The sequence below is a fragment of the Centropristis striata genome, chromosome 23 (genome assembly GCF_030273125.1).
Source record: "Centropristis striata isolate RG_2023a ecotype Rhode Island chromosome 23, C.striata_1.0, whole genome shotgun sequence".
Lineage (NCBI taxonomy): Eukaryota > Metazoa > Chordata > Actinopteri > Perciformes > Serranidae > Centropristis > Centropristis striata.
This window is the reverse complement of record NC_081539.1, coordinates 23,770,692-23,786,443: the sequence shown is the minus strand read 5'-3', so window position 1 is coordinate 23,786,443 and position 15,752 is coordinate 23,770,692. Positions and strand designations below refer to the sequence as shown.

The following is a 15,752-nucleotide window of genomic DNA, read 5'->3' as shown; positions in this document are numbered from 1 at the left end:
AGTTGACTCAACAATCAGAACAGAGATGATGAATCATGCATCAAGGAAGCTTTCCAGACAATGAGGTTCCAAAGTAAGCACACACACACTTCATTCCTTACACACGAGAAAAAATAGCCAAAACACACACTTTGAGGCCAAATAAGCCAAGACAAGAGCTCAACATGATTCCCAGACACAAGAATTGTTTAGTCTGGTTTGCCAGTGGCACTTAGCATATAGATAGGCTGGCCAGGAGTGAGCCATGCTGCAGCATAAGGGGGCCAGAGACGCGGTGCATTTCTGGATTCCAACAATCCCACCCCCTGTTTCCAGACCCCCATTACCACGGCAGTAATACCATGCTGATTCTATCCAAATGACAGCCGCTAAGCTGCTTCTGCCACAACAGACAGCACTTCATTCAAGCGGTGTCACGGAGGCAAGGCGCGCACGCCGCACCAAGCCACTTCTGCAGGATTTGGTCTCTCCCATCTTTATTCTTATGGTAATTTATAAAAATCACTCACATGCACACTGAGGGGTGATCGCTGAGTGTGTGTTTGTACGCAAATGTTCCCACCTGCACATATACAGTGCCATCACTCCAGTAATCAGACTCCACGCGAGCCTGATTGAATAATAAATTACCCCATCAATGCATCATTACATTCAGTTAGATTAAGCGCCTCAAAATATTTACCCATGCAAAACAATCCAAGGAGATTAGACTATCACTTTAAATTGTCGCTCTGTGCGGAACACAATCAAGGTTGGGGGTGGGTTGGGGGGTGGGGTGGGCAGATGGGGAGGAAAGTTTAGCTCCTTCACCTCATTTTCATGCACAATCACAAACATCATATGCATTTGGATGCCGGTGAGGAGCGTGTGTTTGGCAGGGGGCGAGGTAAGTGCGGAACGCTACAAAACATCACTCCCTAGTGGATTTGGTTTGTAAGCCTCTTTCACAGTAGAAAAGGCTTGGAAGAAAAACTGGGATGTTTACTAATGACAATAGCATCGTTTTGAAAAGAAAAAAAAGTCCTAAAACCTTGGTGGCTTTGTACACAGTCGGTCGCATGAACGCATTAACATAATGTGGTAAGGTAAGCGTGATAGTCTGCAGGTTTACAAGCTGCACTGCAAAAAAGGTGTGTCTAAAACCAAGATAAAAACACTAAATCTGAGGGAAATGATCTTGCTGCATGGACAAGTCACTTCACTTGACAAGATTTCTTAAATTAAGATTATTAAATCTAGAAATAAACATGTTGAACGCTTAAAATGAGAAATTAACTCTTAAAACAAGATAAATTAAAGATGCAAACAGTGATGAACAGGCCCGAGCAGAGTGCACTGCAAATTATTTGTTTCTTACCAAGATAAAAAAAAAAACTTTAGATTTAGAAGTGTTACATCATTATCTTGTTATAATAGTTATTTCTAATCTTAAGTGTTCCACATGATTATTTCTAGATTTAGTGTTTTTATCTTGTTTTTCGACAACACTTTTTTTGCAGTGTGATGGAGAGTATTTCTTATTTTTGCCAAAGTTGGATATAAAAATTTTAGGCATGCCTCAAATAAAGAAAATACATTTTGACAGTTATAGAGCTGTCCAGGGGGAAAAAATGGGTAGTTTCAGCCTCCACTTGTGAATACAGAGGGGATCCAAACTTGGTTTGGGCCCTGGTTTCTGTCAATCACCCAGCAGGGTGGCTCTAAGCCCAGTGGTTTAAGATGACCATATCCAGCCCAGTATGACTGCAGGCTGGGCCTTCGTTAGCAGGAATCTGGGCTATTTCTTCCCGTGGAGGAGTGGATGATAAGGAAGAGAGCCAAGCAGACCTCCATACACTGCCTCCAGAATCCAGCCCGGAGGAGAAGCAATCTATTTCTCAGCCTGACACACACACACACACACACACACACACACACACACACACATACAGGTTGAGATAAGACGTTATAGCTCAGTATAGCTGTGTGTGTGTCAGGACATGTGTGTGAGAGTACGCGCATTCAGGCTTATATGTCTGTGTGAGGGAGAGGGGTGGCTTTGGGTAAATGGGTGGAAAAGTCCCAGGTTTATATCTTCATTTCACTTTAGGAAATGAAGGGGAGCGATGAATCGATAGAAATGAATCGAGAGAAGAATGGAGGCGGTTTCGGAACAGAGGGTGAAGCACTGTTGAAGGACTGCAGGTCACTGAGACCTATTACAGGAAAGCCAACAAAGTCGGTAATATTTCTGTTTTATTGTGCAGCTGTGTTGTGTCACGTCTCCCAGAAGTTTGGGCTCCACTTATCTACAGCAACACTATTTACTGTCACCGCACTTAATGTCCAACACAGAGTTCTCAGGGTGAGCCGTATCACTGAGTGGACAGAGCTTCAGGAGAACTCTGTATGTGTCCTAGCTCTGGAAGCAGTGAACGAAATTAAAATCAGCACGGCATTCAGCAACCTGGGCTCCAGAAAATTACGTTCACATACAACAAAACTGCATTGTCAATTACATTTTGAGGGAAACATATTATCTCCAAGATTACATTTGGTTTTGATGTATCACAAATTCATTTCTTATCAATGTTCATATTAGCCTGCACTGGATGGATCGGACAAACAACAACTGTCACCCAGGAGACTGCTGTTTATGTCCTATGTGAAACTAAAAGTCAAGGTTATATATATTTATATTTGAATTTGAATTGCTTAACTTGAATCATTGCATTAAAAAACTGAATTTGAATCACATAATATGAATTTGTATTGTTCAATTTGAATTATTGCATTGAAAAACTGAATCTTAATTGTAATTTGAAATTTGATATGATATTGGTTTGGAACTGAACATTCAGTTCTCACAATTCAAATTCAATCCGCAAAATTCAATTTCAATTTTCTGCTACGAACATCCGGGTAGTTGAGGCAGAGCAATCGAGCACAGAAAACGGATGTGCTGATTGGCCGAAGAGGTGCTATAGCAACCGGGTGGCAACAAATGTTACAAAAGAAAACCAAGGTGCTGATTGGCCGAAGAAGCGAAATAGCAACTGGGTGGCAACAAATGTTACAAAAGAAAACAGAGGTGCTGATTGGCTGAAGAGGCGATCTGTGTATCTGCGCTCGATTGCTCTGCCTCAACTACCCGGATGTTCGTCACAGAAAAGTGAAATTGAATTTTGCGAACTGAATTTGTATTGTGAGAACTGAATGTTCAGTTCCAAACTAATAAATTAAATTTCAAATTACAATTCAGATTCAGTTTTTCAATGCAATGATTCAAATTGACCAATACAAATTCAAATTATGTGATTCAAATTCAGTTTCTTAATGCAATTATTCAAGTTAAGCAATTCAAATTCAAATATTAATAATTCAGTTTCTGGTAGCACATACAATGTTGACTTATTTTTAGTGATTTCTTATAACAAACCATTACTCATTATATGTAGAAAATGTAGTTGTATGCAAACACATTTTTTAAGAAAACAGTGATGCATTCAGTGCACCTGAGAAGAAGAGGACATGCTGGTTTGGTAACTGGAGTTAATAATGTATGAAAGAGAGGATGTTGCATATATAACCACACATAGAGGGCAAACTTTAGATCTTACTGTTCGAAGCGCAGGTTGCGGATGTCTCCCTGATTAATTTTGACGATACAGTCGTTCTCCTGGAAGAGATGCTCCTGCTCGGCTTTGCCTCCACGCTCCAGACGCTTCACTAGCAAGCCCTGAATCCTGGAAATGATCACAACACAAGTTACAGATTACACAAATTACACCGCATACAGACAATATCAATATACTGAACAAGTTTCAAGCCTTGTCCCCTGCATCCTTATATGTAAAAAGGCAATGAAAGTCCATGTTAGACTAGAAAAGAAGGCATGGAAGAAGAAAAAGAAGTCAATAAAATGATGAGTAAGGTGATGAGCATCATCCAAAGAATGAAGTAAATGTTCAGAGTGGATAATTTGTTTTATTTGTAGTTTGTTTTATGGCTGAGAAAGTTATAACTTACAACAACAGTGCAATAAAGTGCTGCAAATTTTCGGATATATTTTTATAATTCAGTCTACACTGCAAAAAAGGTGTGTCTAAAAACATGATAAATGATCTTGCTGCATGGACAGATAATATCACTTGACAATATTTCTTAAATTAAGATTATTAAATCTAGAAATAAACATGTTGAACACTTAAAATTATAAATTAACTCTTAAAATAAGAGAAATTAAAGCAGCAAGCAGCGATGAACTGGCCTGAGCAGAGTGACCTGCAAATTATTTGTTTCTTACCAAGATAAAAATAAATTAGATTTAGAAGTGTTAGATCATTATCTTGTTTTAAGAGTTAATTTCTTATTTTAAGTGTTCAACATGTTTAGTTCTATCTTGTCAAGTGAAATTATCTGTCCATGCAGCAAGATCATTTCCCTCAGATTTAGTGTTTTTATCTTGTTTTTAGACACGCATTTTTTTTGCAGTGCATAAAGTAACTTCAGTTCAATTGTTATGTACAGTACTTTTCAATGCTTCTGTCACCAAAAGTTAACTTTCCAAACTTTAAGCTTGGATAAAGACCTGCTCTTTCCTGCGGCCTGTAGAAGCTCTGCATTGCTAACTAAATTTTAAGCCTGTGTCCGTCCCACTGTCCTCCACTCTGTCTGCCTTTCTGTGGGCAGGTTTGAGAGAATGACAGAGCAGGTTGTCTGAGGTAATCCAGACCAACAGCTAGGAGATCATCTTATTGCTTCAGAGGAAACGCTGCAGTTGCCTTCACCGGAGCTTAAGACGAGAGCCGGCAATGCTGTAATAAATACCCGAACAGTTCCACGGCAGTGCCATCTCAGCAATCCCTTCAAAAAAAAAAGGCAACCTTTACCTTCAAATACCCCCCCTGTCTCCCCCCTCTAAATAAATACATCAGTGAGCTCCTTGGGGCTTTAGTTAGGCCCTGAGGATAACCACATGCAAAGAGATCTGATGTGCACTCGCACAGCAGAACTACAAACTCCATCCGTCTCTAAGGCGCCAGATGCCTGAGGTAGCAGGTAGACTGACTGAGTGCAAACGTTTGGTGTCCTTGCATAAACTGACAAAAAGTTTGGAGGCTTACTTTTGGGAAATTAAAAATAATGATGAAATATATCATAGCCAAAAGTATTCAGAAGCCAAACTAAGATGAACAAGATAAAATAAATTACACTGCAATCAACACCTTACACTGTAAAAAATGTCTGTAGATTTTACGGTGAAAAACTGCTGAACCATGACAGTAAAAGAGCGTAAAATGATAAATGGGTTAATTCAGTTCCAGTAACATGTATGCATCAGCCAAAACAGTATTTTTTAAAGTTTACAAAAATATACTGAAATATATATAGTCAAGTCAAGTCAATTTTATTTATATAACCAAAAAACACAAATCACAGATTTGCCTCAAAGGGCTTTTACAGGGCTTTATATATACAAGCCATCACTGTAATTTTTGCATTTATTTTTTGTAAAAATACTTTTTCTCACTGTTAAATGTACTAAACTCCATATCTCTAACAAAAATATACTGTGATATTTAATGGTAAAATCTTTAATTTATGCGGTAAAATGTGGAATAAAATGGCAATCTTAAACGTGAAATCAACAGTGCTAAAATAGAAAATATTGGAAAAAGTTGCACCGTATTTATTACTGTTAAGTTCTGGCAACCACAGCTGCTGTTTTTTTTACCATAAAAACAACAGTTAATTTTTTTATATATCACAGCCAAAAGTATTCAGAAGCCAAACTAAGATGAACAAGATAAAATAAATTACACTTCAATCAACAGCTTATCAGTGGCGAGGACATAAGCCGGGTGCTTTTCATCACTTTCACTGACTTCCTGTCGTTTCACTGGACACATAAACAACAGCACATTTAAATTGTGACCCTGTTTACCGAGGACGTCAAGGGCAGATTTGCAGAGCTCTTTAGCATTTCAGCCAAACAGGGCCACTCTCAGAACATTGCCCTAATTGGCTGCATAATGTGGACATCCACGCTCTCACGGTAGACTCATCTCAGCTCCTCAATAGGGGTAAATGGCTCAGCATTAAGTTGAAATTAAAGATCACAAAAGGCCCCTTCCCTCTTTCTCGGTGTCTGAGCCGCTGTTGCCAGGTCAGCTTAAGTGTGTTGAACAGAGAGTAATTGCGGGCCGTGTGGAAGCAGACATGATTGTGCTTTATCTCCATAAGTGTTGGCAGCTTGAAAACAAAGTATTGCGAATAGAGATTACAGCATGGACACACTGTAATGACTTGTGATCTGGTAGCAGACCAGAGGAAGTAGATAAAGGGAGTTTTGGTTGATCCCTGATCAGTATTCAAAGCAGCAGCGGGGAGGATTGGGGATAAAGCGGCATATTTTAGAGATTTGAAAAAGATGATGATTTTGTAAAAGCACTATTATTGTGATGGCTGTAATGCACTGCCACCATTTCACTGATGGCTTTTCTGTAGATATTTATCAGTTACTTGAGGAAAGCATGGGAGCTAAATCTAAATCTAAATGGCATTCTCACAGGCTGTAAGTCAGTGAATTAATTAGGTGTCAGATATAAGCTCAAGGAGTTTGTAGTTAGACAATTCTCTGCAGAGTTTGGAGGAAAATATCATCCCTCTTGTTCCTGAAACACAACAATCAGCATTGTACTACACTGTATGGCTTTACTCCATCTTGTGGCTGGGCTGCAGTGCTGAGACATGATTTGAAGGAGGCCACCTGCTTTCATCTACTGCCTTTAATCAAATAATAATCCAATCAGGATCCATTTATGCACGGCAATTATGTCCGCAGTTTGTTTACAATTGAAACTGGTCATGGAATTAGAAGTTCATTAAGCAAAGAATGCATCTGCGAGGGGTATTTGTGTGTTTGTTTGTGTGTGTGTGTGCATGCAGATGTACAGTATGCTGAATTCATGTGTGCACAGCATTCAACAGCACTGCTCACACACGGTTTGAGTGTTTGTAAGAGAAAGAAAGAGTGATCAAGAGTGGGAACACACAGTTCAACAAAGTCCATACTGATCATTAGATTGTCACCTCCAGACTAGATTACTGCAATAGCATCCTGTACAGCATTCCTTCCAAACTACTCAACAAACTCCAGTACATTCACAACTCTGCTGCTCGCCTCTTCACCCGTACCCCCTCCAATGACCACATAACCCCTGTCCTCCAGAACCTCCACTGGTTACCAGTCCAACAACGTATCCACTTCAAAATCCTGCTCCTCACCCACAAAGCCCTCCATCACCAGGCCCCCTCCTACCTCACTGACCTCCTCCATCACCAGGCCCCCTCCTACCTCACTGACTTCCTCCAACACCAGGCCCCCTCCTACCTCACTGACCTCCTGCATCACCAGGCCCCCTCCTACCTCACTGACCTCCTCCATCACCAGGCCCCCTCCTACCTCACTGACTTCCTCCAACATCAGGCCCCCTCCTACCTCACTGACTTCCTCCAACACCAGGCCCACTCCTACCTCACTGACTTCCTCCAACGCCAGGCCCACTCCTACCTCACTGACCTCCTGCATCACCAGGCCCCCTCCTACCTCACTGACTTCCTCCAACACCAGGCCCCCTCCTACCTCACTGACTTCCTCCATCACCAGGCCCCCTCCTACCTCACTGACTTCCTCCAACACCAGGCCCACTCCTACCTCACTGACCTCCTCTATCACCAGGCCCCATCCTATCTCACTGACCTCCTCCATCACCAGGTCCCCTCCTACCTCACTGACCTCCTCCATCACCAGGACCTCTCCTACCTCACTGACTTCCTCCATCACCAGGCCCATTCCCGTAGCCTCCGTTCCTCAAAACCAAATCTCCTTGCCCCTCCCATCAGGACCAAGCACCCTACCTGGGGCGACAGAGCCTTCTCAATAGCCGCCCCCTCAAAACCCACCTGTTCAAAACTGTTTCTAATGTATGAGCAATGTTGCAGGTTTTAACTGTAATTTTTATTTGTAATTGCATTTTTACTGTGTTTTAACTGTAAAACGTCTTTGAGTACCTTGTAAAGCGCTCTATAAATAAAATGTATTATTACTATTATTATTATTATTATTATTATTACTACTAACTACTCAACAAACTCCAGTACATTCACAACTCTGCTGCTCGCCTCTTCACCCGTACCCCCTCCAATGACCACATAACCCCTGTCCTCCAGAACCTCCACTGGTTACCAGTCCAACAACGTATCCACTTCAAAATCCTGCTCCTCACCCACAAAGCCCTCCATCACCAGGCCCCCTCCTACCTCACTGACCTCCTCCATCACCAGGCCCCCTCCTACCTCACTGACTTCCTCCAACACCAGGCCCCCTCCTACCTCACTGACCTCCTGCATCACCAGGCCCCCTCCTACCTCACTGACCTCCTCCATCACCAGGCCCCCTCCTACCTCACTGACTTCCTCCAACATCAGGCCCCCTCCTACCTCACTGACTTCCTCCAACACCAGGCCCACTCCTACCTCACTGACTTCCTCCAACGCCAGGCCCACTCCTACCTCACTGACCTCCTGCATCACCAGGCCCCCTCCTACCTCACTGACTTCCTCCAACACCAGGCCCCCTCCTACCTCACTGACTTCCTCCATCACCAGGCCCCCTCCTACCTCACTGACTTCCTCCAACACCAGGCCCACTCCTACCTCACTGACCTCCTCTATCACCAGGCCCCATCCTATCTCACTGACCTCCTCCATCACCAGGTCCCCTCCTACCTCACTGACCTCCTCCATCACCAGGACCTCTCCTACCTCACTGACTTCCTCCATCACCAGGCCCATTCCCGTAGCCTCCGTTCCTCAAAACCAAATCTCCTTGCCCCTCCCATCAGGACCAAGCACCCTACCTGGGGCGACAGAGCCTTCTCAATAGCCGCCCCCTCAAAACCCACCTGTTCAAAACTGTTTCTAATGTATGAGCAATGTTGCAGGTTTTAACTGTAATTTTTATTTGTAATTGCATTTTTACTGTGTTTTAACTGTAAAACGTCTTTGAGTACCTTGTAAAGCGCTCTATAAATAAAATGTATTATTACTATTATTATTATTATTATTATTATTATTATTATTATTATTATTATTATATAGTTGGTACACTGGACCGAACCAGCAACACTGGAACTGACCCAGTCTAACTAACTATGGCCCTTGCTTTATGACACATACTCTGCTAACAGAGAGAGAGAGAGCCAGAGAGAGGGAGACGTTCTCTGGTATTATGCTAGAAGACACAGACATGTTGCAATATGGCAACATGATTAACATGATGAAAAAACGGACAAACTGAGTATCTAAAAATGTACGACTGAGCCGAGGCCAGTGTTAAAGATAACGAGTGACCTTGTTAACTTGCTGAATGCAGCTGAATGCATCTTTGGTTGTCATAGTTACGACAGCTGTTGAAAACAGTATTTACCTTTTCCCTTCAAAATGACTGAATTAATACTTCTATTCGACACGTTTACTCAAACAGGCTCCAAAGATGAATTTTCACATTGTAATGAAAAACGAAACAAAGAGACATTCACGAGGACCGCTATGTATTGTCCTCTCTCTTTCAACAGCTGTCAACAACAGATGCAATGGACCTTTTTCTCAGCAGATATTGTGACTCGTCATTGTAGCAATGCACAAGTGAAATCGATAACTTAAACGATGGTTCAGTTCCATTAAGTGTCCTCATAATGTATTTCAGTGAACCAGCATGCACAATAACTGGGCTTCCCCTAAGCTGAATGCAGCCATAATTAATGTGAGTAAATGCACCTGTGCTTTTCTTATAATGCCGAGTCAAAAAGAGGTCTATCAACTGAAAGTCACCAGTAACAGGGTCACTTGTTAATGTGTGACACCTGCAACATAAAAGAGGTCAGTAGAGGGGGGAGGATGTGTTTGTTCACTCCAAAGTTTGGATATTTAGTGTTAAGAGGCATGATATGGCAGAATTAGCCTCAAGAATACTATGGCCCCGTTTACACGAGGACACTTGCGGGTAAAAACGACAAAGTATTTTATCAGAAGTGCCTTTTGTTTAGATGGTGAAGGCATTTTTGGGGCTTAAAAACGCAAAAATCTGAAACCACCCTCCAGAGTGTAAAACTGTAATCCGCTCCGCCGTAGCGTGTCCGTCTACACTGCCAAGACACAAAACTCTGCTCAGATCTGCTCACGTCACATACGCGTTTACATCACATACATGTGCCAGTACAGGGAAATAAACAAACATATGGGATTATTTCCATGCGTCGGACCTTCAAGGATCTGGAATTACCTCTATCACATATTGGTTGCACCAATTGGTGGGAGGCGATCTAGTGGATGGTGGAGAACTTTGTGGAAGGAGTAGCTGACGAAAATGCGTGGCGTGAAAACTTCCACATGCCCAAAGATGCTCTTATCACTTTAAGTGATGTCACCTGGCATGCATATCCAATCCAATCCACACACTTTTGAGTCACCATATGCAGCGGATTTCTGCCTGAAAACGCTCGTCGAAATGCAGAATAAAAAGTGAAGACGGGGCGCCACTTTTGCGTCTTCTGTTCAGACCGCAATAATGTAAACGTAGCCTAAAACTGTGATAATATGTCTTCTTCTTCTTCTTCTTCTTCTTCTTCTTCTTCTTCTTCTTCTTCTTCTTCTTCTTCTTCTTCTTCTTCTTCTTCTTCTTCTTCTTCTTCTTCTTCTTCTTCTTCTTCTTCTTCTTCTTCTTCTTCTGTTTTTGACAATTGATATTGAAGTGTTTGGTTTGATATCAAACTGGTTTGACAATTGGTTTTAACACTGACCCAACCCTTCTGTTCAGAAACTACATGGGTGTGATTTTGTACAGGTAAGGCTCAGTGTGTGTGTGTGTGTGTGTGTGTGTGTGTGTGTGTGTGTGTGTGTCTCTAAGCTCTCCCCTGCAGCTGTCTCCCCTTCCTGCTTGGCTCAAACTTGATGTCAGTACAGTGAAGCAGAATGCGAGCAGCCGACGCTGGAGCGCCCGCAGTTCCTTGTTTGCTGTCTGGTTTTGCCGGCTGTCTGACCCCTGTGGCCCTGGTCTAGACACTAATGACAGCCCGCTGAGCCTAATGCCTCCTGTCCTAGCACACAAGCAGCACACAGGAAAGAGCTGGGCCAGGCCATTAGCATCATCCCACTGACCAGACGCTAAGTCTTATCATGTCTGAAGTTAATTGAAGGCTCTGATAGCTATTAGTGCCGACCTTAGCTGATGGAGAAGAAATTTACTGGCCATGCAGCATTACTGGCATGTCTTGCAAGATGCAGTTTGATATTGTGGGAACAGAGGAGCTGAAGGATAACAGCATGTCTAATAAACAGCTTGAACTTTATTTAAGCAATATTGCTTACTGCTACTCATCATGAATCATTACTTCCCTGCTCTGACTCAGGATAACTCAAAGTGCCACAGCTTCTAAAGGAGTCGATCGCACGAGGTCAAAGCTAAATATAGTTTCCTGACACTTGCTTATAAACAGCAATGGGATTAGTGTCCCAAAGAAATGACACGCAGCAATCTTCAATGACAGCCATCCTCTCTCCCTCAAATGTCATCCCATTCCGTCTCCTCACTTTGTCTCTTCACCTCATTCCCCTGTCTCCTTCGCCCAGCGCTGAGTAGTCACATTCACCTTGGTGGTGTGCCAGTCCCTTGGCCTGCTTCGGGGATCTGTGTTATACACAAGCTTTTAGTTTGATTACATCTGGCCACTTCCCCTGTCCTTTATTTTTCTGGAATAACTGTAAACTCGGATGCGTTCCTCCTCTTGTGCCCTGTCATCGACACTCTACATTGGTTGGAAAAAAAGGCAAATGAAAGCAGTCTGAATCACCTTGAAGGCAGAGGGGGCACTGTTGTGACTGAGGACATAGTTTAGGATAAAATAAAAGAATAATACAACTTGGAAAAGCTGTGCGTTCAAGAGCAAAGCTGCTTTCATCTGGTCTCCTTCCTATTGGGGGCTTCTGAGCTTTGAGATATGAGCGTGGCTGGGTATGGGTGTGGTGTTGCAGTGAGACTCACAAAAATAAAAAGCAATGGTCTGAAGAAACAAGACTGTGAAAAAGAAAGCATTGAGTACATCCACTCACTGCAAAAAAAGGTGTGTCTAAAACCAAGATAAAAATACTAAATCTGAGGGAAATCATCTTGCTGCATGGACAGATAATTTCACTTGACAAGATTTCTTAAATTAAGATTATTACATTTAAAAATAAGCATGTTGAATGCTTAAAATAAGAAATTAACTTTTAAAACAAGATAAATTAAAGCTGCAAGCAGCGATGAACTGGCCCGAGCAGAGTGACCTGACAATTATTTGTTTCTTGCCAAGATAAAAAAAACTTTAGATTTAGAAGTGTTAGATAATTTATCTTGTTTTAAGAGTTATTTCTTATTTTAAGCGTTCAACATGCATATTTCTAGATTTAACAATCTTAATTGAAGAAATCTCGTCAAGTGAAATTATTTTAGACACACCTTTTTGCAGTGCAGGAAACCAAAGGATGCAGGAGACAAAGTGGATGGTGAAGCTAACTCGCTATTGTTGTATACAAAGCTGCATTGATTGATTGTCAGATTTTCTTTTCTTTTACCTGACATCCTGCGAACTGAGAGGCACTACGTGGATCCCCAGGGGGCCTCCTCCGTTGGACACCTCGACCGGCTTGAGCATGCCTCTGCAGGACGATGATGGATGAGGCCGAGAAGAAGGGGGAGGCAGGGGGAGACATGCATGAATAAAAAGCAACAGGAATGACAAAAAAATGTAGAAAAGCCAGATATAAAAGACAACACAGTGGAACATGACAAGACGTTGATGGGATGTATGGGCTGGGGGTTGGTGTGCCCCTCTTGGTTGAGACTGCATTGTGTTGTCTATGCAAAGTCATCCATTACAAAGTCAGACTGGTGGACCTCAGGGTCGATTAGGGACCCAAATGGAGACTCCAATTAAGTGATTAAGATCAGATTGTTGTGCTAAAAGAGAACAGATTAATTGAAAAACGTGTGGGAAGGGAGGAGGAGGAGGAGAAGGTTAATTTGTGTAGATAAAGACGTGAAGACAAATGAACACAAGCAGCCATTGATGCAGATGTGTGTGATGATGGAGGAAGGTGTGGTCTTTATGTCTGCTTTGTGCTGTCATTGTCATGTGGTAATATGGTTGTGTTTAGGTGTTTAGTAATGATGCTCAGGCAGTTATTAACCTTTCTGGCTTTGTGACAAGTAAAAAGGTCAGTTCAACCAAATTATAAAAAAAAAAACAATTTCCGATAACACCTCACAATAACCATCATTTATAAATGGTAAACAGATCACTTAATAATGTTTGATCATCATTTATAAACCGTATATATGCCATTTAGAATGGTAAATACATAATTTATTCATGTTTAACTAACTATTCATTTATAAATGACAAATATATGGTATATTAGTGTAAGCTTATAGTTACTTTACCATTAACAAACAATTCAATTATAATTAATAGTTTATTTAAAGTTTTAGTTGCCCTCATAACATTTTTAACACCATATTAAGTATGTTAATGATTTTGAAATGATTCATATACCTTTAAGAAATTGGTTGAAAACATTTAAAGATTAAATATGTATAGCACTTTGTAAATGGTTAATAATTGGTTTCATAAACCATCTATAAAAAATCATTTAGTTGGTCATTGTAAAGTGTTACCCATTTTTCTTCCTTTCCTCTGTTGTTATCTTACTAAACCCCTGTGGGGACATGGGGGGACAAAAAAATGGATGGGTAAAGAAAAAATAATTATTTTTGCATTATCTCACCTAACTTTTTCAGGTTAATGTAATTCTGTGCACACACCCACTGGATGTTGATTGTTTTTTATTTTTTAAAATAACTGAAAGACATCTAAAGAAAAGTGTAGTGCATCCAGTGGTCCCTTCACCTCCCTCCCTGCTGCTATATGTGACTACTTCGATGGAAGAAAGGACCTACAAACCTTCAGTCAACTGTAGCAACCTGAAATCAGCCAGTGCAGAGTGATCCCAGACTGTCTGGACTCCCAGCCAGATCAGCAAACTGTCTGTTTTTTTGATTACACAGGTAAGATCTAGCACTGCACTGGCTGAATTTAAGTTACGACCAGGTGGCAACCTCCGGGTTTGAGCAAGGAGGCAAACCAGGAAGTGCCTTAAGTTTTCATTCTACTGAAAATTCCAGCAGGGGGCGCTAAGTTTGGCTGCAAAAAAAAATATGTCCATTCATTTTAATGCAAAATTTTAAAACTTCTCACTTGATTTATTACCTCAGATTACCTCTTTATTACCTTTATTACCCCACTTTTTTATGACAACACTATGGTCTCAATAGCTAGTAAAAAAAAACTTTTTCAAGACAATTTCATGTTAATAGTTCAAATAATGGTCCCATTTAGAAGAAAATAGAAGATAAAGAATCGTATGATTTGGGGCGTGGCTACCTTTGATTGACAGGTCATTAACAAGGCGAGCCATCATCAGGAGAGAAGCAGAACAATGCGTATCCACGGCAACGTGTCAATAAAGTTATAGATAACGTTATATAGATATAAAAAGGACTTTTAGCTGTTTGGTCTCATAACTTTGATCCTTTCACTGTATTTTCACTTAATGACAGTTTATTTGAACGTTTTGTTCATTAAAAATGTCTTGTTCTGCATTTGGTTTGACTAACTAACTCCAAGGAGTCGCTGCTCAGTTTTCTGAGGTCAGTAACGAACATTGTGTTTTTGTTTTTGGCTAGCCAAAACTAACATCCTAGTTAATGCTAACATTAATTAGCAGTGACTTCTCTCAGTCAGGTTGAGGTGTAGAGAGGCTGTAGTCAGTGATCAGATCTCTCTCGCTCCTCCACAGTCCAGATATGGTCTGCTCCCCATATCGGAAACAAGATAGCGACGCAAGGTGGCGACAAGTGTAATGCTGAACTCGATGCTTCCAACAGGCCACAAACCAATGTGTGACGTCACAGTGACTACGTCCATTATTTATATACAGTCTATGGTTACTACAACCAACTGACGTCTGTCTCCAGAGCTGCCATCCTCCCCTCTAAGTCTCCTCATGGTGGGAGTGAGTTGGAGGGACCATGGGGTGCGCTAGCTAGCTAATTCTTTTCTCATGTGTGGTCTGAAGCACAGAAAATCCATCAAATTCAGTGCCCTGTATTGCTATTTTTCAACAACTGTAGCTGTCATATTTTGTGGAAGCCATGTGAGTGTGGTTTCCATGGGAATGCAGACGTCAAGGCTTTCCTCATACGGATATGGGCAGGGTTTATTCTAAGTAGGTTGGAAAAATGATAGACACAGCTACGTCAGTGTATGCTTTGTATTCTCTTCAGCTGACTGGCAGTAGCCCAGCAATGATTTAATGTCTTTATATGAGAATGTCTTTGGTTTTTTTCTCCCAACCCAAAAAAGTTTTGTGAGAAAAAGCATTTTTTTCTTCTTTTCACCCATACATTTTGTACTCCCCAGTTCTCTCAGGGGCTCAATGTTATCTAACCATGAAAATAGTTAGCTTTAGCTGTCCAGGTTTTCACATGTCTTCAGCCACTCCATAAAACATGGAATTAGATTTGTGGTGGACTGACCAATGGGCTGATTCACATCACTCATATAACAAACTGATTTCATGGGATGGGGACTATGCTACTGTTGAAAATA

General features: G+C 41.4%; 1 protein-coding gene across 1 annotated transcript in view; it reads right to left on the bottom strand.

Moving 5' to 3' along the window:
• Nucleotides 1–15,752, bottom strand: part of LOC131962165 (partitioning defective 3 homolog) — a 572,304-nt gene that overhangs the window by 305,800 nt on the left and 250,752 nt on the right. The window contains exons 7-8 of the mRNA XM_059327127.1: nucleotides 12,658–12,741; nucleotides 3,600–3,725 (exon numbers count right to left, since the gene is read on the bottom strand). Coding sequence (XP_059183110.1) covers nucleotides 3,600–3,725; nucleotides 12,658–12,741 — 210 coding nt within the window. The remainder of the gene's footprint in view (nucleotides 1–3,599; nucleotides 3,726–12,657; nucleotides 12,742–15,752) is intronic.